The following is a 23,233-nucleotide window of genomic DNA, read 5'->3' as shown; positions in this document are numbered from 1 at the left end:
CTGGCTTACCATCCGATTTCCTCCCCATTAATAAAGGTAGACGGCAGGGCTGCCCCATGTCACCCCTCTTATTTAATCTAGCACTAGAACCCCTTATCCAATATCTTCTAACTTCTCCAGAATTCAATGGTATTAGAGTGGGAGATGTGGAAGCAAAGGTATTATGTTTTGCTGATGACACTCTAATATTCTTAGAACATCCAAAATTTTAAATCTTTTTTTCGATGTTTCAAATCATTCACATCTAGCCCAAGACAACTATCCTGAAGGAGTCACCGCGGCCAGACATTACCTCACCTATCTAGGCATTAAGATTGGCCACTCTTCCTCTTCTATCTATTCTTAACTACTTCCCTATCTTTAAAAAAATAGAAAATAAAAAAAATGGAAAGATCTTCCCCTATCTATTCTAGGACGCATACAATTAATTAAGATGATGTCTTTCACTAAACTGCTCTACCCAATGCAAATGATCCCTCTCCTCATTACACATAAAGAAGTCACAAAACTCAGATCCCTCTTTACTAACTTAATCTGGAGATCTAAACACCCCCGTATAGCCTATGATACCTTATGTATGTCATCAATCAAGGGTGGCGCCCAATTACCTAATATACGTCTGTATAACCTAGCTGCCATGTGCAGACATATCAGAGACTGGCTCCATCACACCTCCTATTTCTGTAACTCCACCTTAGAATCCTCCCTGGTCCGTCCCTGGTCCCTATCCGCTCTCTTACATTCTACAATCTCAAAGTTACCTAACATACGTCTGTATAACCTAGCTGCCGTGTGCAGACACATCAGAGACCTCCTATTTCTGTAACTCCACCTTAGAATCCTCCCTGGTCCGTCCCTGGTCCCTATCCGCTCTCTTACATTCTATAATCTCTGAGCTACCTCCTCTCCTGAAACAAAAATCCTCCTCCGAGACACCATAGCGTCCTGGAAACATGTATGTAAATTATACAATCTGCCTTTCCGCTTATCTAAGTTCTTCACTTTATAGTCCTCCCCTTTTCCACAAGGATCTATTCCCTCTGACTTCTCTATGTAGAAGCATAAACAGATCCACAATCTAGGTCACTTATTAGACCTTGAAAATGGAACATTTCTTCCTTGGCCTGAGACCCAGGTAAAATACGACCTGCCCTCAGACCAACTTAGAAATTACACCCGAATAAGAAAATTAATTCTGAACCGTGTTTCCTCTATTGCATCCGCCGAAAAACTTGGACAATTCCATAGCCTTAGTATTTCCCTACCTACACCCTTACCCCTATCACAACTCTACCACCTCCTCTGCTCGGTTTCCATTAATAAGTCTTCTCCTCCTTTTCTGAAGTGTAAAGCTAAGAGAACTTCATTTCAGAATCCTCCATAAAGCGATATACGCCTGAGACCGTTCTGTTACTTAGTCTCTGGAACATTATCTGAAAAAATGTCCCAAATGTGATGAGCCACGGGCGGACCTCTTCCATTGTTTGTGGCTTTGTAAATCAGTACAATCCTATTGGCTCCTAGTAAAATCCTTTATACATGACGTGTGGTCGCTTACAGTTCCTCTAGATCCAATCACTTATATATTCCATGGTGACCCTGGACCTGTGGCTGATCCCATGTCGCACCATCCTATCCCCCCCCCCCCCCCCCCCCCCCCCCCCCCCCGCGGTACATCTCACCCTATTACTAGCCCTTACATGTTTATTAAACCATTGGCTACAGCCTAGCCTACCCACCATATTGGTCTAAAGGAAACCTTACACTGGGAGAGGCTGGACACTGTACGCTATAAGGAGGCCATTACAGCTTCCTTCTATAAGAAATGGAAACCATTCCTACCACATGGCTTCTCGCAGGCAGAAAGACGTCCCATCATGTCTCACTTTACCTCAACCACCTGGTATTATAAGATGTCGGCTGCCGGCACCCTGGATCCATTCTTGTAGGCTTTGCTTTGCTTTGTACTCTATGTTGTTATGATAAATAGCACCATATATCTTCTATCTACATTCTATGTATAAGTGCAGTAAGATTTAGTTATTGTTGTCAGCCTTGTTTTATTAGTTATGTATATTCGTGAATTTATACAGCTACTGATACTTTTCTTCTGTACCAATGTTATATTATATGAAAACTCAATAAAATGTTTGAACATAAAAAAAAAAAAGACTTCATTCTATGCACGGGCAGATTCCGTCGTCTGTCCAAAGAACAAACTTATTTATTCTTTGGACGGAGGGCGGACCCCGCTGGTGTATAGAATGGAGTCTATGACACGGGTGGAGACGCACGCACGCGCCCGCCTCAGTCCGCCAGCGGGTGCGAGCTGCGGAATGCGCAACAGGTTATCAGTCGCCAATCTGCAGTGTGCATGCACCCTAAGCCTATTGTGTTACCTTTCAGGAAACCTGACGCAATTTCCCCTCTGGATGATTTGGCCTTTGATATGTACCAGGATCCAGAAGTGGCCCAAATTATCCGCAAGCTGGATGAGAAGAAGCAGGAGGCCGTCCACCATGAGCACTACGACTACGCCAAGAAGCTGAAGCAGGCCATTGCTGATCTGCAGAAGGTGAGGAGTAATGCCGATGTATGGGAGCAGGAATACAGCGCCACTGCCGCTGCTGCACCACCAGGCAGACACGGCCATAGCCGATCTGCAGAAGGTGAGGAGTAATGCTGATGTATGGGGGCAGGAATACAGTGCCGCAGCGCCACCAGGCAGAGACACGGCCATAGCTGATCTGCAGAAGGTGAGGAGTAATGCTAATGTATGGGAGCAGGAATACAGTGCCGCAGAGACACGGCCATAGCCGATCTGCAGAAGGTGAGGAGTAATGCCGACAGGATGGGAGCAGGAATACAGTGCCGCAGCGCCACCAGGCAGAGACACGGCCATAGCCGATCTGCAGAAGGTGAGGAGTAATGCCGATGTATGGGGGCAGGAATACAGTGCCACTGCTGCACCACCAGGCAGACACGGCCATAGCCGATCTGCAGAAGGTGAGGAGTAATGCCGACAGGATGGGAGCAGGAATACAGCGCCACTGCTGCACCACCAGGCAGAGACACGGCCATAGCAGTGCTGAGCGGGATCCTGAGGTGGTCTGGATGCTTAGCATGGGATGCTCAGCTGCAGAAGCTGGATGGCACCTCGGGGAGTCCTGGAGAACATTGATACCGCCTATGGGGAGGCAAATAATCCGCGTTGGGGCTTGGAGAACATTGCTTAGCCCAAACAGTTCGGCATCTTGGCTCAGCACTAGCCCGTAATGTTGTCCGTATAGAACTGTGTTCTGTATGTTACAAAATCCACTAGAAAATATGGATTCCCACTTTGTATAGAAGCAGAGATTGCATTGTGCATACTCATCCCAAGTGGTCTGTATGCTTGCTGTGCCCTCGACGCACACGCTCCCTGTGCTTGCTGTGCGCCCGTCGCACGTGGTATGTAAGCTTGCTCTGCGCCCGCTGCACGCGCTCCCTATGCTTGCGATGTGCCTGTCACACACACGCCCCTTATGCTTGCTCTGCACCCGCCGCACGCGCTCCTTATGCTTGCTCTGCACCTGCCGCACGCGCTCCTTATGCTTGCTCTGCACCCGTCGCATGCTGTCTATATGCTTGCTCTGCGTCCGACGCGCATGCTCCGTATGCTTGCTCTGCGTCCGACGCGCATGCTCCGTATGCTTGCTCTGCGTCCGACGCGCATGCTCCGTATGCTTGCTCTGCGTCCGACGCGCATGCTCTGTATGCTTGCTCTGCGTCCGACGCGCATGCTCCGTATGCTTGCTCTGCGTCCGACGCGCATGCTCCGTATGCTTGCTCTGCGTCCGACGCGCATGCTCCGTATGCTTGCTCTGCGTCCGACGCGCATGCTCCGTATGCTTGCTCTGCGTCCGACGCGCATGCTCCGTATGCTTGCTCTGCGTCCGACGCGCATGCTCCGTATGCTTGCTCTGCGTCCGACGCGCATGCTCCGTATGCTTGCTCTGCGTCCGACGCGCATGCTCCGTATGCTTGCTCTGCGCCCATCACGTACTGTGGAGACACACAGAAGATTTTCATTGCTCCTATGTACAGCTATCACCAGTGTGAATCACCACATCAAAAATCTTCATTTAGGTCGGGGAACGTCTTGGGCGCTATGAGGTGGAGAAACGCTGCGCTGTGGAGAAGGAGGACTATGACCTGGCCAAACAGAAGAAACAGCAGATGGAAGAGTATCGGCAGAAGGTTTACCAGCAGCTGGAGCTCCATGACCTGTTGGACATTGCCCTGGTAGGTGCTGAACTCCATGACCTGCTGGACATTGTCCTGATAGGTGCCTGACCTGCTGGACATTGCCCTGGTAGGTGCCTGACCTGCTGGACATTGCCCTGGTAGGTGCCTGACCTGCTGGACATTGCCCTGGTAGGTGCCTGACCTGCTGGACATTGCCCTGGTAGGTGCCGAACTCCATGACCTGCTGGACATTGCCCTGGTAGGTGCCTGACCTGCTGGACATTGCCCTGGTAGGTGCCTGACCTGCTGGACATTGCCCTGGTAGGTGCCTGACCTGATGGACATTGCCCTGGTAGGTGCCGAACTCCATGACCTGCTGGACATTGCCCTGGTAGGTGCCTGACCTGCTGGACATTGCCCTGGTAGGTGCCTGACCTGATGGACATTGCCCTGGTAGGTGCCGAACTCCATGACCTGCTGGACATTGTCCTGATAGGTGCCTGACCTGCTGGACATTGCCCTGGTAGGTGCCTGACCTGCTGGACATTGCCCTGGTAGGTGCGGGCTAATCACCATGTGAACTGGTGCTCAAAGGGGAACCTCATGTTATAGAGCAGGACAGATGGGGAGGGAAAAGATTCTGTAACTCTCTGCTCTTGCTCTGGAGTCCAGTGGGTGGGGCCAGTCTGTTATATGTGGCATCATTCAGTACGCTCGCCCACCCTCCATGTGATGGGCCCCTGTGAGGGGTGATTCAGGCGTCTTCACCGTCTCAATGCTCCATTGTTTCTGCTCATTGATGATTGTTCATTCTCTATATGTAACCAATAGTCTGATATCCCCCCCCCCCCCCGGCCACAGATCACTTTCTCCTAATAACATTTTAATGACAGGTGAGGAAGGATGAAACGATAACACCTGACCTTGTGAGGCCGGACCCCCGGAGCTGCCGCTGCATGCCGCTGTTCTATGGTGGCAGCCGGACCCCCGGAGCTGCCTGATCTCTAATAGAGATTAGAAAGTAATAGGAAAACATCTATGCCTCATCACTACAACTCCCAGCATGCCCTGATAGCCAAAGACAACTCATTACATCCAGCCCCTGGGCCACCCACACATCAGGAGATGCCAGGTATCGTCGTGGTTGGCCCCTTTAAGAGCAGACAGCCCCTTATCAGAATAATATAGGCTGATGTTCGGCCGTGCACCGTCCCAGCTGCTTGTTATTACGCGGTGACCTTTCTGCTCAGTGACTGAGGTGTACGCGGTGCTCGGTGTACGCGGTGTACTGACTCGTGTACGCGGTGCTCCCATTCATTCACACACGAGGAGAGAAGGAACGCCCTGGCGGCTGACGTCCTGCGCGCTGCTCATACCTGGAGGGAACAGGAGAGCAAGGATAGAGGTTATGGCGTCAGGGCGACCGAATGTTGTGTCTGATGAGCTGTATATACTGTGCCAGAGCTGTATACAGGCTGTGTATATACTGTGCCAGAGCTGTATACAGGCTGTTTATATACTGTGCCAGAGATGTATACAGGCTGTGTATATACTGTGCCAGAGCTGTATACAGGCTGTGTATATACTGTGCCAGAGCTGTATACAGGCTGTGTATATACTGTGCCAGAGCTGTATACAGGCTGTGTATATACTGTGCCAGAGATGTATACAGGCTGTGTATATACTGTGCCAGAGCTGTATACAGGCTGTGTATATACTGTGCCAGAGCTGTATACAGGCTGTGTATATACTGGGCCAGAGCTTTATACAGGCTGTGTATATACTGGGCCAGAAGGATGAGCTGTATACAGGCTGTATATATACTGTGCCAGAAAGAGGAGCTGTATATATACTGTGCCAGAAGGAGGAGGTGTATACAGGCTGTATATATACTGGGCCAGAAGGAGGAGCTGTATACAGGCTGTATATATACTGTGCCAGAAGGAGGAGGTGTATACAGGCTGTATATATACTGGGCCAGAAGGAGGAGCTGTATACAGGCTGTATATATACTGTGCCAGAAGGAGGAGCTGTATATACTGTGCCAGAAGGAGGAGGTGTATACAGGCTGTATATATACTGTGCCAGAAGGAGGAGCTATATATACTGTGCCAGAAGGAGGAGGTGTATACAGGCTGTATATATACTGTGCCAGAAGGAGGAGCTGTATACAGGCTGTGTATATACTGGGCCAGAAGGATGAGCTGTATATATACTGTGCCAGAAGGAGGAGGTGTATACAGGCTGTATATATACTGTGCCAGAAGGAGGAGCTGTATACAGGCTGTGTATATACTGGGCCAGAAGGATGAGCTGTATACAGGCTGTATATATACTGTGCCAGAAGAAGGAGCTGTATATACTGTGCCAGAAGGAGGAGGGGTATTCAGGCTGTAGCTATGTATGTATATAGCTGTATCTGTATGTATATATAGGACACATTAGTGGGGGGGGGGTCACACATACTGGATCCGCTGCCGATACCTTCCCAGTCACTTCAGTGAGATTCCATACAGCAAGATTGTTTGCCCGGGTACATATCCTTATATCCTACAGGGTCCCTGCTCCGGTTTACTTCAGGGGCTCCCAGTGCTCAGCCAATCGGTGTGTGTGTGTGTGTGTGTGTGTGTGTGTGTGTGTGTGTGTGAACCCACCCTAGAAATGAATTACTTATCCTGTATTATTTACTCCAGAGCTGCACTCGCTATTCTTTTAGTTGCTGTGCATGTGTCTGGTAGAGGAGGGGGACCCCCTCTGTGTGTCTGGTAGAGGAGGGGGACCCCCTCTGTGTGTCTGGTAGAGGAGGGGGACCCCCTCTGTGTGTCTGGTAGAGGAGGGGGACCCCCTCTGTGTGTCTGGTAGAGGAGGGGGACCCCCTCTGTGTGTCTGGTAGAGGAGGGGGACCCCCTCTGTGTGTCTGGTAGAGGAGGGGGACCCCCTCTGTGTGTCTGGTAGAGGAGGGGGACCCCCTCTGTGTGTCTGGTAGAGGAGGGGGACCCCCTCTGTGTGTCTGGTAGAGGAGGGGGACCCCCTCTGTGTGTCTGGTAGAGGAGGGGGACCCCCTGCGTGTGTCTGGTAGAGGAGGGGGACCCCCTCTGTGTGTCTGGTAGAGGAGGGGGACCCCCTCTGTGTGTCTGGTAGAGGAGGGGGACCCCCTGCGTGTGTCTGGTAGAGGAGGGGGACCCCCTGCGTGTGTCTGGTAGAGGAGGGGGACCCCTTCTGTGTGTCTGGTAGAGGAGGGGGACCCCCTCTGTGTGTCTGGTAGAGGAGGGGGACCCCCTCTGTGTGTCTGGTAGAGGAGGGGGACCCCCTCTGTGTGTCTGGTAGAGGAGGGGGACCCCCTGCGTGTGTCTTTCTGTATATTTGCTGTATATTTGGTTCCTTCATATTCAGGATCTCATTGTTTCTCATTGTCCTCAGATCCGTAGAGCCCCTGAGCCGTCTCTGGAACCTCTGGATCACCCGTCCAGCCCAAAGCCCCCACAGCAGCACAGAGGAGCTGCCTCCCCGCAGCCGGACAAGGAGAGAAGTACAGAAAAGAAAAACAAAAAGGAACGGCAAACGGCGCCAGAAAAACAGCCAAAAGTCCTGTCTCCTAAACCGGCGCCCCAGAACCGATCTCCATCTCCTCCTCCTCCAGCCCCGACTCCAGCCGCAACGCTACCAGGGATCAATGTAAGAGTTATAGTGTCAGGAGTCAGGGGGGCGGTCCCTGAGGTCACAGAGAGCCCTAAAATCTCCATAATACCCAGTAATAGAACCCGTCCCCCCTACATCAGGCTTATTAATTTCCACTGGATCAGGAAAGAGTGATTCAGAAACCATCCTGACCGATGAGAGACATAGAGGGTTTTGATTGGTGCTTAGCCCCCAGCTGATTGTTATAACGAGCAGGGAGAAGTGCTCAGCTAGACTCTTCTCTCCTCACTGCTGGTGGCCGGCTCTGCAGGTGTCTCATGCGTCTTATGCATGGAGGACGGAGACCAAGATATTTCTCCTGATGAAACCTGTTCTGCTTAGTCTCCTGTTTATTTCCAGGTCGATGCCTTACCCTATGATGAGCGGCCCCTCCCGGCTCAGCGCAAGCAGAAAGACGACTCCTTCACTTACCTGGAGCCAGACATAAGCGAGGACATTGTCGGGGACACCCCAAGAAGCCGGATCACCGGGGAGCCGGAGCCTCTGACCGAGAAAGCTTTGAGAGAAGCCGGATTTGCCATTGAAGTGTTCGGTGAAGCTCTGGTAAGAATCGGCATGTGGTGAATTATCTGGCGAGATCTGTCAGGAGAGCTGCTGTGATTGTTTGCTGTGTCATAGGTGGCCGGAGCTTATTCTAAGACGTGGTCGTACCGAGAAGACGCCTTAGTGGCCGTGTATAAGAAGCTGTCCGACGTGCCCACCAGCACCTCCAAAGACGAGCTGAAGAACATGCTGAGGGCCGCAGTCTTCCTGATCCGGAGAGCCGTCAAAGACAAAGTATCCTCGGTAAGGGACCGCAGCCCTGAGCGCCATTCACACTGCTCACATGATGGAGGGGATCATAATGTCACAGAGACCTCAGACGTTATCAGCCAGGGCCTGAGCGTTCAGAGAGCGACCAATCGGGAGAACGAGCTGAGAGGTTATCAGCCAGGGCCTGAGCGTTCAGAGAGCGACCAATCGGGAAAACGAGCTGAGGTTATCAGCCAGGGCCTGAGCGTTCAGAGAGCGACCAATCGGGAGAACGAGCTGCGAGGTTATCAGCCAGGGCCTGAGCGTTCAGAGAGCGACCAATCGGGAAAACGAGCTGAGGTTATCAGCCAGGGCCTGAGCGTTCAGAGAGCGACCAATCGGGAGAACGAGCTGCGAGGTTATCAGCCAGGGCCTGAGCGTTCAGAGAGCGACCAATCGGGAAAACGAGCTGAGGTTATCAGCCAGGGCCTGAGCGTTCAGAGAGCGACCAATCGGGAAAACGAGCTGAGGTTATCAGCCAAGGCCTGAGCGTTCAGAGAGCGACCAATCGGGAAAACGAGCTGAGAGGTTATCAGCCAGGGCCTGAGCGTTCAGAGAGCGACCAATCGGGAGAACGAGCTGCGAGGTTATCAGCCAGGGCCTGAGCGTTCAGAGAGCGACCAGCCAGGGCCTGAGCGTTCAGAGAGCGACCAATCAGGAGAACGAGCTGCGAGGTTATCAGCCAGGGCCTGAGCGTTCAGAGAGCGACCAATCGGGAAAACGAGCTGAGGTTATCAGCCAGGGCCTGAGCGTTCAGAGAGCGACCAATCGGGAAAACGAGCTGAGAGGTTATTATCCCCCCCCCCCCCCCCCCCCCAACGCTGGAGGCTCTGTGTATAATGTATATAGTGTATACAGCCGCCCCCCCCCCAACACTGGGGGCTCTGTGTGTAATGTATATAGTGTATACAGCTCCCCCCCCCCCAACACTGGGGCGCTGTGTATAATGTATATAGTGTATACAGCCCGCGCGCGCCCCCCCCCCCTTCCCCAACGCTGGGGGCTCTGTGTATAATGTATATAGTGTATACAGCCGCCCCCCCCCCCCCCCCCCCAACATCGGGGGCTCTGTGTATAATGTATATAGTGTATACAGCCGCCCCCCCCCCCCCCACCCCCCCAACATTGGGGCGCTGTGTATAATGTATATAGTGTATACAACCCGCGCGCCCCCCCCCCCTTCCCCAACGCTGGGGGCTCTGTGTATACAGCCGCCCCCCCCCCCCCCCCTAACACTGGGGCGCTGTGTATAGTGTATACAGCCACCCCCCCCTAACGCTGGGGGCTCTGTGTATAATATATATAGTGTATACAGTCACCCCGATACACATCGCAGATCTACTACCTCTCCTAGGGGAACCTTAGTATGTCATGGGGTACTAAGCAGAACGTTCGGTAATGTCTCTCTATCCTTTGGACACCGCTCCGTTCCAGGTCGCCGCCGCCGGATACTTTAATGAGTCCCGATGACTAATTAGAATAATACATTCTGGATCTGGGCATTGTTATTCCATGTCGCTGCCATAGTGAAGCCGGGATCGGCAGCCCCATAGCGTCTCTTCAGCGACTCCCAGCCGTGTCATCCCCCCCAGGTTACACAAAGGGCTCTAAGATGCCCGGACGCATCATTTCCTGCGCTCTCCGGGCTCCGCTGCTCTTCGCAGGACTGGGACAATGGTTTCTATGAGTAATGTACCAGCTAGCGGAAAGTGAACCACCCTCGGAGGGAGCCGCGAGGCTTTGGTGGGGATGATATCTTAATTGGTTACAGACGCTTTTGGGAAGTGATTCCTCCGAACATATAGGAGACTTTATTTAGCTTCTTAAAGGGAATCGCACGTTTTACCATCATGTTCTTTTTAGGTTAATAGTTTGGGGCTGAATAATTTTTCTGATCATTTCTCTTTATTGATTGTAGCTCTATATTTCTGATACACTGATCCAGATCCCCTGTAATCCTACTACCTGCAGCCACCACCAGGAGGAGCTCAAAAATAAGTCACTCCCCCAACAAAATAAGCCACTCCCCCAATTTCCCCCACAAGGGGAAGCAACAAATTTCTGCACTTGGTTGAATACAAAAATAAGGGGGTCGTCCAAATAAGACCCCCCCCCCCCCCCTCACCTCAGAAGGCGGCCTGGTGATCAGCTGGTATCTATGTCAGAAGCTGCCGGCCTGGTGATCAGCTGGTATCTATGTCAGAAGGCGGCCTGGTGATCAGCTGGCATCTATCTCAGAAGGCGGCCTGGTGATCAGCTGGTATCTATGTCAGAAGGCGGCCTGGTGATCAGCTGGTATCTATGTCAGAAGCTGCCGGCCTGGTGATCAGCTGGCATCTATCTCAGAAGGCGGCTTGGTGATCAGCTGGTATCTATGTCAGAAGCTGCCGGCCTGGTGATCAGCTGGTATCTATGTCAGAAGCTGCCGGCCTGGTGATCAGCTGGTATCTATGTCAGAAGCTGCCGGCCTGGTGATCAGCTGGTATCTATGTCAGAAGGCGGCCTGGTGATCAGCTGGCATCTATCTCAGAAGGCGGCCTGGTGATCAGCTGGTATCTATGTCAGAAGGCGGCCTGGTGATCAGCTGGTATCTATGTCAGAAGCTGCCGGCCTGGTGATCAGCTGGTATCTATCTCAGAAGGCGGCCTGGTGATCAGCTGGTATCTATGTCAGAAGGCGGCCTGGTGATCAGCTGGTATCTATGTCAGAAGCTGCCGGCCTGGTGATCAGCTGGTATCTATGTCAGAAGGCGGCCTGGTGATCAGCTGGTATCTATGTCAGAAGTCGGCCTGGTGATCAGCTGGTATCTATGTCAGAAGTCGGCCTGGTGATCAGCTGGTATCTATGTCAGAAGCTGCCGGCCTGGTGATCAGCTGGTATCTATCTCAGAAGCTGCCGGCCTGGTGATCAGCTGGTATCTATGTCAGAAGGCGGCCTGGTGATCAGCTGGTATCTATGTCAGAAGTCGGCCTGGTGATCAGCTGGTATCTATGTCAGAAGCCCCCCCCCCCCCCCCCCGGATGGGGTCGGGGCTTAGCATGTGCTATGTGCAGTAGGGGGAGAGCCTGGGCTCTGGCCTGCAAGTGAGCCCGTCTGACTGATGATTCACACTGTTCCTGAGAGGAAACCTGTATAGGATCCCTGTACTCCTCCAGGCACCAACAGCGCTCTGTCTGCAGGAGGGGGAGGGTGGCCACTATTAGGTGACACAGCATTGTGCACAGTATACAGGCTTGTATAGGTGCCTGGAGGGGGAGGAGGAGGATGGGCACAAGGAGGCAGAGGAGGATGATGAGTACACAGAGGGGGAGGAGGATGATGAGCACACGGAGGAGGAGGATGGCACTCTGAGAAGGATGAGGATGATGGGACCTCGGAGGAGGAGGATGGGTCCTTGGAGGAGGAGAAGGATTCTTGTTCTGTGTAAGAGAAGCAGACATCCTCCTCCTCACTTGTTCAGCTGTAGAAACACAAAAGTTACACAAGTGATGCAGATTTCTCTTTTATGTGGAAACTATTATTTAGCCCCTTGGATGTGGTGACCATTTGTTGAGTTCCTCCCAAACCCCTGGGGGTCAGATCACTGGAACTAGCAGAGTATTTCATTGTGTGTGGTGCTGCCTCCAGAACTGGCGCCTCGTCCTGGCATCTCATAGTGTAACAAGGTACAGTTAAGCCTAATACTACCGCCACAGCGTGTTACTGGCTTCATATAGCTGAACGTCCATGATCACACAGCACAGTATTACTGCCATTAAAGGGGTTATCCAGCGCTACAAAAACATGGCCACTTTCTTCCAGAGACAGCCCCACTCTTGTCTCCAGCTTGGGTGGGGTTTTGCTGCTCAGTTCCATTGAAGTAAATGGAGCTTAATTGCAAACCGCACCTGAACTGGAGACAAGAGTTGTGTTGTCTCTAAAAGAAAGTTGCCGTGTTTTTGCAGCACTGGATAACCCCTTTAGGGTAAAAACACACACACACCGTATACGCAGCGTATTTACTGCTGCGATACAAAGCAGATACGCAGCAGATTAGATCTGAATAACTGAACACAGAATCAAATCTGCACCATCAAACCTGCTGCGTATACGGTGTGTGTGTTTGTACCCTTAAAGGAACATTCTGAGCAAGGACGATGTGTTACACCTGGTGCAGGGAGGATGCATTGTGTTACACCTGGTGCAGGGAGGATGCATTGTGTTACACCTGGTGCAGGGAGGATGCATTGTGTTACACCTGGTGCAGGGAGGATGCATTGTGTTACACCTGGTGCAGGGAGGATGCATTGTGTTACACCTGGTGCAGGGAGGATGCATTGTGTTACACCTGGTGCAGGGAGGATGCATTGTGTTACACCTGGTGCAGGGAGGATGCATTGTGTTACACCTGGTGCAGGGAGGATGCATTGTGTCACACCTGGTGCAGGGAGGATGCATTGTGTTACACCTGGTGCAGGGAGGGTGCATTGTGTTACACCTGGTGCAGGGAGGGTGCATTGTGTTACACCTGGTGCAGGGAGGATGCATTGTGTTACACCTGGTGCAGGGAGGATGCATTGTGTTACACCTGGTGCAGGGAGGATGCATTGTGTCACACCTGGTGCAGGGAGGATGCATTGTGTTACACCTGGTGCAGGGAGGATGCATTGTGTTACACCTGGTGCAGGGAGGATGTGTTACACCTGGTGCAGGGAGGGTGCATTGTGTTACACCTGTGGCAGGGAGGGTGCATTGTGTTACACCTGGTGCAGGGAGGATGCATTGTGTTACACCTGGTGCAGGGAGGATGTGTTACACCTGGTGCAGGGAGGATGCATTGTGTTACACCTGGTGCAGGGAGGATGCATTGTGTTACACCTGGTGCAGGGAGGATGCATTGTGTTACACCTGGTGCAGGGAGGATGCATTGTGTTACACCTGGTGCAGGGAGGATGCATTGTGTTACACCTGGTGCAGGGAGGGTGCATTGTGTTACACCTGGTGCAGGGAGGATGCATTGTGTTACACCTGGTGCAGGGAGGGTGCATTGTGTTACACCTTGTGCAGGGAGGATGCATTGTGTTACACCTGGTGCAGGGAGGATGTGTTACACCTGGTACAGGGAGGGTGCATTGTGTTACACCTGGTGCAGGGAGGATGTGTTACACCTGGTGCAGGGATGATGCATTGTATTACACCTGGTGCAGGGAGGGTGCATTGTGTTACACCTGGTGCAGGGAGGATGTGTTACACCTGGTGCAGGGATGATGCATTGTATTACACCTGGTGCAGGGAGGGTGCATTGTGTTACACCTGGTGCAGGGAGGATGTGTTACACCTGGGGCAGGGAGGATGCATTGTGTTACACCTGGTGCAGGGAGGATGCATTGTGTTACACCTGGTGCAGGGAGGATGCATTGTGTTATGGTGCGTTTTGGAAGCCAAAACCAGGAATGAATTTTAAAAGAGGAGAAATCTCAGTCTTTCTTTTATGACCCGTTCCCTGTCTATGGTCTGTTCCTGGCTGTGGCTTCAAAAATCTGTCAGATAAATCTGCCTGTGTAAACGCACCATTACACTCTTATATCACTGTAGTATACTGAGATGTATCCCACTGTAGTATACGGAGGTGAATCCCGCTGTAGTATACTGAGATGTATCCCACTGTAGTATACGGAGGTGGATCCCGCTGTAGTATACGGAGGTGGACCTTGCTGTAGTATACGGAGGTGGATCCCGCTGTAGTATACGGAGGTGGATCCCACTGTGTTATACGGAGTGTGTCCTGGTGTAGTATACGGAGGTGTATCCTGGTGTAGTATACGGAGGTGTATCCTGGTGTAGTATACGGAGGTGTATCCTGGTGTAGTATACGGAGGTGTATCCTGGTGTAGTATACGGAGGTGTATCCTGGTGTAGTATACGGAGGTGTATCCTGGTGTAGTATACGGAGGTGTATCCTGGTGTAGTATAAGGAGGTGTATCCTGGTGTAGTATACGGAGGTGTATCCTGGTGTAGTATACGGAGCTGTGTCCTGGTGTAGTATATGGAGCTGTGTCCTGGTGTAGTATATGGAGGTGTATCCTGGTGTAGTATACGGAGGTGTATCCTGGTGTAGTATACGGAGGTGTATCCTGGTGTAGTATACGGAGCTGTGTCCTGGTGTAGTATATGGAGCTGTATCCCGCTCTTATATCGCTCATGGTGTCTTCCCTTCCATCAGGTTTTCCAGGCTTCTCTGCGGCTTCTGAAGATGATCATCACCCATTATATTCCTAAACACAAGCTGGGCAAAGGGGAAACGGCGCACTGCGTGGAGAAGACGCTGCCCGACCTGCTGACCAGAACCGGTGACACCGCCACGCGGCACAGAGTGATGGCCTCCAACTTTATCCAGGTACCAGAATAACAAAGTGCTGTGCAGGTGTCCGGCCATTGTCCGTTCCCATCACCGGGCTGTGTAGGTGTCCGGCCATTGTCCGTTCCCATCACTGGGCTGTGTAGGTGTCCGGCCATTGTCCGTTCCCATCACTGGGCTGTGCAAGTGTCCGGCCATTGTCCGTTCCCATCACTGGGCTGTGCAAGTGTCCGGCCATTGTCCGTTCCCATCACTGGGCTGTGCAGGTGTCCGGCCATTGTCCGTTCGCATCACGGGGCTGTGTAGGTGTCCGGCCACTGTCCGTTCCCATCACCGGGCTGTGTAGGTGTCCGGCCATTGTCCATTCCCATCACCGGGCTGTGTAGGTGTCCGGCCATTGTCCATTCCCATCACCGGGCTGTGTAGGTGTCCGGCCATTGTCCGTTCCCATCACCGGGCTGTATTTCTTTCATAAAGCTATAGATGTTTGTAATATAACAAAGATACTGTACTATATATAAGATTGTACTGTACCTGGGGGGGGACCAGGAGCCTGCCCTTTATGTACTTGGGGGGGCACCAGGAGCCTGCCCTCTATGTACCTGGGGGGGGGGGGACCAGGAGCCTGCCCTCTATGTACCTGGGGGGGGACCAGGAGCCTGCCCTCTATGTACCTGGTGGGGGGGACCAGGAGCCTGCCCTCTATGTACCTGGGGGGGGACCAGGAGCCTGCCCTCTATGTACCTGGGGGGGGGACCAGGAGCCTGCCCTCTATGTACCTGGGGGGGACCAGGAGCCTGCCCTCTATGTACCTGGGGGGGGGGGACCAGGAGCCTGCCCTCTATGTACCTGGTGGGGGGGACCAGGAGCCTGCCCTCTATGTACCTGGGGGGGACCAGGAGCCTGCCCTCTATGTACCTGGGGGGGGGGGGGGGACCAGGAGCCTGCCCTCTATGTACCTGGTGGGGGGGACCAGGAGCCTGCCCTCTATGTACCTGGGGGGGGGACCAGGAGCCTGCCCTCTATGTACCTGGGGGGGGGGGGGACCAGGAGCCTGCCCTCTATGTACCTGGGGGGGGAGGACCAGGAGCCTGCCCTCTATGTACCTGGTGGGGGGGACCAGGAGCCTGCCCTCTATGTACCTGGGGGGGGGACCAGGAGCCTGCCCTCTATGTACCTGGGGGGGGGGGGACCAGGAGCCTGCCCTCTATGTACCTGGTGGGGGGGACCAGGAGCCTGCCCTCTATGTACCTGGGGGGGGGACCAGGAGCTTGCTATGTACCTGGGGGGGGGGGACCAGGAGCCTGCCCTCTATGTACCTGGGGGGGGACCAGGAGCCTGCCCTCTATGTACCTGGGGGGGACCAGGAGCCTGCCCTCTATGTACCTGGGGGGGGGGGGGACCAGGAGCCTGCCCTCTATGTACCTGGGGGGGGGGGGGGGGACCAGGAGCTTGCTATGTACCTGGGGGGGGGGGGGGACCAGGAGCTTGCTATGTACCTGGGGGGGGGGGGGGGACCAGGAGCTTGCTATGTACCTGGGGGGGGGACCAGGAGCCTGCCCTCTACGTACCTGGGGGGGGGGACCAGGAGCCTGCCCTCTATGTACCTGGGGGGGGCGACCAGGAGCCTGCCCTCTATGTACCTGGGGGGGGACCAGGAGCCTGCCCTCTATGTACCTGGGGGGGACCAGGAGCCTGCCCTCTATGTACCTGGGGGGGGACCAGGAGCCTGCCCTCTATGTACCTGGGGGGGACCAGGAGCCTGCCCTCTATGTACCTGGGGGGGGACCAGGAGCCTGCCCTCTACGTACCTGGGGGGGGGGACCAGGAGCCTGCCCTCTATGTACCTGGGGGGGGACCAGGAGCCTGCCCTGAATAGCGATGTGCAGCAGCTTACAGCCCTGTGGTTCCTCTGTTGGTGACAGCAGAGAGACCGTACCTCCTGACACAGTGTGACCCCCTATGGGTAGGGTATATACCTCCTGACACAGTGTGACCCCCCCTATGGGTGGGGTATATACCTCCTGACACAGTGTGACCCCCTATGGGTGGGGTATATACCTCCTGACACGTGTGACCCCCTATGGGTGGGGTATATACCTCCTGACACAGTGTGACCCCCTATGGGTGGGGTATATACCTCCTGACACAGTGTGACCCCCTATGGGTGGGGTATATACCTCCTGACACAGTGTGACCCCCTATGGGTAGGGTATATACCTCCTGACACAGTGTGACCCCCCCCCCCCTATAGGTGGGGTATATACCTCCTGACACAGTGTGACCCCCTATGGGTGGGTTATATACCTCCTGACACAGTGTGACCCCCTATGGGTGGGGTATATACCTCCTGACACAGTGTGACCCCCTATGGGTAGGGTATATACCTCCTGACACAGTGTGACCCCCTATGGGTGGGGGTATATACCTCCTGACACAGTGTGACCCCCTATGGGTGGGGTATATACCTCCTGACACAGTGTGACCCCCTATGGGTGGGGTATATACCTCCTGACACAGTGTGACCCCCCCCCCCCCCTATAGGTGGGGTATATACCTCCTGACACAGTGTGACCCCCCCCTATGGGTGGGGTATATACCTCCTGACACGTGTGACCCCCTATGGGTTGGGTATATACCTCCTGACACAGTGTGACCCCCTATGGGTGGGGTATATACCTCCTGACACAGTGTGACCCCCTATGGGTAGGGTATATACCTCCTGACACAGTGTGACCCCCCCCCCCCCCCTATAGGTGGGGTATATACCTCCTGACACAGTGTGACCCCCCCCCCCCCCCCTATTGGTGGGGTATATACCTCCTGACACAGTGTGACCCCCCCCCCCCCCCCCTATAGGTAGGGTATATACCTCCTGACACAGTGTGACCCCCTATGGGTGAGGTATATACCTCCTGACACAGTGTGACCCCCTATGGGTGAGGTATATACCTCCTGACACAGTGTGACCCCCTATGGGTGGGGTATATACCTCCTGACACAGAGTGAACAGTCCCTCACACAGCTTTCCGCGGACTCTGAGTGGCTTACATCTGTTATACCATGTAGATGAGTCTGGTGTAGTTGTGTGATTGCTGCGCAGTGACGGATCAGCAGATCAGCATCTGTAACGTCTGTGCGGTGCGGCCTGTTATACCTGGTGAAAGCTGCAATGTAAATAGTAATCGTGTTATAGAAGCCGAATCCCGGGGGGGTGTAGGGGGAACAATACTCTCCTTGTTGAGGGGTGAGCCCAGGCGGCTCTGCTACATCCAGGGAACAGTGGAGCTCTGTTATTTACTGCGCTCCCAGCCTGGACAGACGTTTCCTCCCGGCGCGGCCGTGTCTGCAGAGTTACTGGGCGTCCTGTGAGTGCTGCGGCCCCCTGCTCATCCCTCCTGCTTAGCCCCCCTAGCCCCAGCCCCACACCCTGCTCGTCCACCCCCCACCCCCCGCTCATCCCCCAACCGATTCCCCCCCCAGCTACGGGATTAAGCGGCAGATTTTGGCTCCGGTACAAGGGATTGCTAATCATACCCTGGAAAGTCAGGACAGACCCCGATTGTGCCGGTCAGACGCGAGACCCCAGCACAGTCTGTCAGCCAGACGCTTCACCTTAGGTTCAAAGCGTTTCCCCTAATTGGTTGTAATGTGAACAAGCGGTGATGCCGCCCTAAGCCAGAACGCAGCATCCATTCATAGACATGGGGACGTGGCAGGGTATGTGGTATGGGGTATTGCAGCTCAGCTCCATAGAGGGAATAGAGGCCAGTCTTCTCCCCCAAACACCTACAGTGACTTATTGCTGCTATTCTGGATGAACACAGTGCATTCTGGGATGTCCCTGCTCATCACCTGTAGATGGCAGTAACGTCTGTGTGTCCCGCAGGAGATGGCCATGTTCAAGGAGGTGAAGCCCCTGCAGATCATCCCGCCACACCTGCTGCAGCCATTGAAGGGGACGCTGCCGACCAGACTGGCCCTGAGCCAAATGGAGCTGGTGGAGAACCTGGTGAAGGAGATGGGCACCGACGCCTCCGGCTTCACCCCCGACAATGTCATGAAGGTAATGACCCGGTCACCCAGGGACCTTCTCATCATGTCAGTGGGTTTATGGTGTCCGGTCTAATGGTGGAAGACTAGTGACAGAGAAGCTGAACAGGAGGATGGATCACTGCTGAGCCAGAGATCTCCTCCTCAGAAACAGAGGTAATACGTAGTCCTCTACATTGTGCACATGCTCAGTAGTCCTGGATATTCATGAGAGGCAAAAAACTCTGCCCCTTCGATGCCAGAGACCATAGTGACCACAGCATCTGTGAGGTGGGAGAGACGAGGTGCTCTGTCACTCAGGGCTTAAACGTACCGTAACGTCTAGGGCTGGGCCCATCCTCCCCTCTAGGCTCCCGCCTGGGCCCGTCCTCCCCTCTAGGCTCCCGCCTGGGCCCGTCCTCCCCTCTAGGCTCCCGTCCTCCCCTCTAGGCTCCCGCCTGGGCCCGTCCTCCCCTCTAGGCTCCCGCCTGGGCCCCCCTCCTCTTGCAGCTCCCGCCTGGGCCCGTCCTCTCCTCTAGGTTCCCGCCTGGGCCCGTCCTCTCCTCTAGGCTCCCACCTGGGCCCGTCCTCCCCTCTAGGCTCCCGCCTGGGCCCGTCCTTCCCTCTAGGCTCCCGCCTGGGCCCGTCCTCCCCTCTAGGCTCCCGCCTGGGCCCCCCTCCTCTTGCAGCTCCCGCCTGGGCCCGTCCTCCCCTCTAGGCTCCCGCCTGGGCCCATCCTCCCCTCTAGCCCCCCTCCTCTTGCAGCTGCCGCTTGGCATTTAGGCCATGTTACTAATCTTCCTGCTGTATTATGTTATTTTGTTAGTTTGCTTTAGGCGCCCTGGATTACACAACTGCAGAAGTGCGTGAGCGGGCGGTGCGGATTATACTTTACCTGTACCAGCAAAATCGGGCCCAGGTCCTGGAGCACATGCCGACAGATGACGCCGTCATACGCAAGAACCTTCTCTATAAAACCCTCTTTGATGGATTCTCCAAAATTGATGGCAGACCCACAGAATCTGAGCTTAAGGTATGCTACTTGTTTAGCATGTGTATGGTCATGTGACTGGCTCCAGGCCCGGTGTCTGGTCATGTGGCCGGCTCCAGGCCCGGTGTGTGGTCACATGATAGGCTCCAGGCCCAGTGTGTGGTCACGTGGCTGGCTCCAGGCCCGGTGTGTGGTCACGTGACAGGCTCCAGGCCCGGTGTGTGGTCACATGACAGGCTCCAGGCCCGGTGTGTGGTCACATGACAGGCTCCAGGCCCGGTGTGTGGTCACATGACAGGCTCCAGGCCCGATGTGTGGTCACGTGACAGGCTCCACGCCCGGTGTGTGGTCACGTGGCCGGCTCCAGGCCCGGTGTGTGGTCATGTGGCCGGCTCCAGGCCCGGTGTGTGGTCATGTGGCCGGCTCCAGGCCCGGTGTGTGGTCACGTGGCCGGCTCCAGGCCCGGTGTGTGGTCACGTGGCCGGCTCCAGGCCCGGTGTGAGGTCATGTGACTAGCTCCAGGCCCGGTGTGTGGTCATGTGGCCGGCTCCAGGCCCGGTGTGTGGTCATGTGGCCGGCTCCAGGCCCGGTGTGTGGTCATGTGGCCGGCTCCAGGCCCGGTGTGTGGTCATGTGGCCGGCTCCAGGCCCGGTGTGTATTTATATTATATTGATAACATTAATGTCTTCCTCAGGCGCAGAAGAAAGTGACTGCAGAGGAAGCGGAGCGGCGGAAGAAGGAGGAGATCCGAGCCCTGCAGGAACAGCTGGCCGCCCTAAAGGAGATGCAGTCTGAGGTCCAAGCTGGCAGGGTACGTGTCTTAATGTATATTGTGTCTTACTGTATATCACTTATAGACTATGATACCAGGAGGAGGGCCGGGAGTGTTATACAATATAATAGACCTGTACCAGGAGGAGACGGGGAGCGTTATACACTATAATAGACCTGTACTAGGAGGAGACCGGGAGCGTTATACACTATAATAGACCTGTACAGGGAGGAGACTGGGAGCGTTATACACTATAATAGACCTGTACCAGGAGGAGACCGGGAGCGTTATACACTATAATAGACCTGTACAGGGCGGAGAGACCGGGAGCGTTATACACTATAATAGACCTGTACAGGGAGGAGAGACCGGGAGCGTTATACACTATAATAGACCTGTACCAGGAGGAGACCGGGAGCGTTATACACTATAATAGACCTGTACAGGGAGGAGAGACCGGGAGCGTTATACACTATAATAGACCTGTACCAGGAGGAGACCGGGAGCGTTATACACTATAATAGACCTGTACAGGGAGGAGACCGGGAGCGTTATACACTATAATAGACCTGTACTGGGAGGAGAGACCGGGAGCGTTATACACTATAATAGACCTGTACCAGGAGGAGACCGGGAGCGTTATACACTATAATAGACCTGTACCAGGAGGAGACCGGGAGCGTTATACACTATAATAGACCTGTACAGGGAGGAGAGACCGGGAGCGTTATACACTATAATAGACCTGTACCAGGAGGAGACCGGGGGCGTTATACACTATAATAGACCTGTACAGGGAGGAGAGAGCGGGAGCGTTATACACTATAATAGACCTGTACCAGGAGGAGACCGGGAGCGTTATACACTATAATAGACCTGTACCAGGAGGAGACCAGGAGCGTTATACACTATAATAGACCTGTACCAGGAGGAGACCGGGAGCGTTATACACTATAATAGACCTGTACAGGGAGGAGACCGGGAGCGTTATACACTATAATAGACCTGTACCAGGAGGAGAGACCGGGAGCGTTATACACTATAATAGACCTGTACAGGGAGGAGACCGGGAGCGTTATACACTATAATAGACCTGTACCAGGAGGAGACTGGGAGCGTTATACACTATAATAGACCTGTACATGGAGGAGACTGGGAGCGTTATACACTATAATAGACCTGTACAGGGAGGAGACCGGGAGCGTTATACACTATAATAGACCTGTACTAGGAGGAGACCGGGAGCGTTATACACTATAATAGACCTGTACCAGGAGCAGAGACCGGGAGCGTTATACACTATAATAGACCTGTACAGGGAGGAGACCGGGAGCGTTATACACTATAATAGACCTGTACAGGGAGTAGAGACCAGGAGCGTTATACACTATAATAGACCTGTACAGGGAGGAGACCGGGAGCGTTATACACTATAATAGACCTGTACAGGGAGGAGACCGGGAGCATTATACATTATAATAGACCTGTACAGGGGGAGACTGGGAGCATTATACACTATAATAGACCTGTACAGGGAGAGACCGGGAGCGTTATACACTATAATAGACCTGTACCAGGAGGAGACCGGGAGCGTTATACACTATAATAGACCTGTACAGGGAGAGACCGGGGGCGTTATACACTATAATAGACCTGTACCAGGAGGAGAGACCGGGAGCGTTATACACTATAATAGACCTGTACAGGGAGAGACCGGGAGCATTATACACTATAATAGACCTGTACCAGGAGGAGACCGGGAGCGTTATACACTATAATAGACCTGTACCAGGAGGAGACCGGGAGCGTTATACACTATAATAGACCTGTACCAGGAGGAGAGACCGGGGGCATTATACACTATAATAGACCTGTACCAGGAGGAGACCGGGAGCGTTATACACTATAATAGACCTGTACAGGGAGGAGACCGGGAGCGTTATACACTATAATAGACCTGTACAGGGAGGAGAGACCGGGAGTGTTATACACTATAATAGACCTGTACAGGGAGTAGAGACCAGGAGCGTTATACACTATAATAGACCTGTACCAGGAGGAGACCGGGAGCATTATACACTATAATAGACCTGTACCAGGAGGAGACCGGGAGCGTTATACACTATAATAGACCTGTACAGGGAGGAGACCGGGAGCGTTATACACTATAATAGACCTGTACCAGGAGGAGAGACCGGGAGCGTTATACACTATAATAGACCTGTACAGGGAGGAGAGACCGGGAGTGTTATACACTATAATAGACCTGTACCAGGAGGAGACTGGGAGCGTTATATACTATAATAGACCTGTACATGGAGGAGACTGGGAGCGTTATACACTATAATAGACCTGTACAGGGAGAGAGAGACCGGGAGCGTT

The 23,233-nt window shown here is 53.7% G+C and overlaps 1 protein-coding gene across 1 annotated transcript in view; it reads left to right on the top strand.

Annotated features, from left to right (window-relative positions):
• CEP104 (centrosomal protein 104) overlaps positions 1-23,233 on the top strand; it is a 90,155-nt gene that overhangs the window by 26,094 nt on the left and 40,828 nt on the right. Inside the window, exons 7-15 of the mRNA XM_069949030.1 lie at positions 2,407-2,575; positions 4,129-4,284; positions 7,648-7,902; positions 8,266-8,469; positions 8,545-8,712; positions 14,922-15,095; positions 18,946-19,122; positions 19,915-20,121; positions 20,774-20,890. Coding sequence (XP_069805131.1) covers positions 2,407-2,575; positions 4,129-4,284; positions 7,648-7,902; positions 8,266-8,469; positions 8,545-8,712; positions 14,922-15,095; positions 18,946-19,122; positions 19,915-20,121; positions 20,774-20,890 — 1,627 coding nt within the window. The remainder of the gene's footprint in view (positions 1-2,406; positions 2,576-4,128; positions 4,285-7,647; positions 7,903-8,265; positions 8,470-8,544; positions 8,713-14,921; positions 15,096-18,945; positions 19,123-19,914; positions 20,122-20,773; positions 20,891-23,233) is intronic.

This window comes from Dendropsophus ebraccatus, chromosome 12, assembly GCF_027789765.1.
Source record: "Dendropsophus ebraccatus isolate aDenEbr1 chromosome 12, aDenEbr1.pat, whole genome shotgun sequence".
Classification (NCBI taxonomy): Eukaryota; Metazoa; Chordata; class Amphibia; order Anura; family Hylidae; genus Dendropsophus; species Dendropsophus ebraccatus.
The sequence above is the reverse complement of the archived record's forward strand: the minus strand, read 5'-3'. Positions and strand labels throughout refer to the sequence as shown.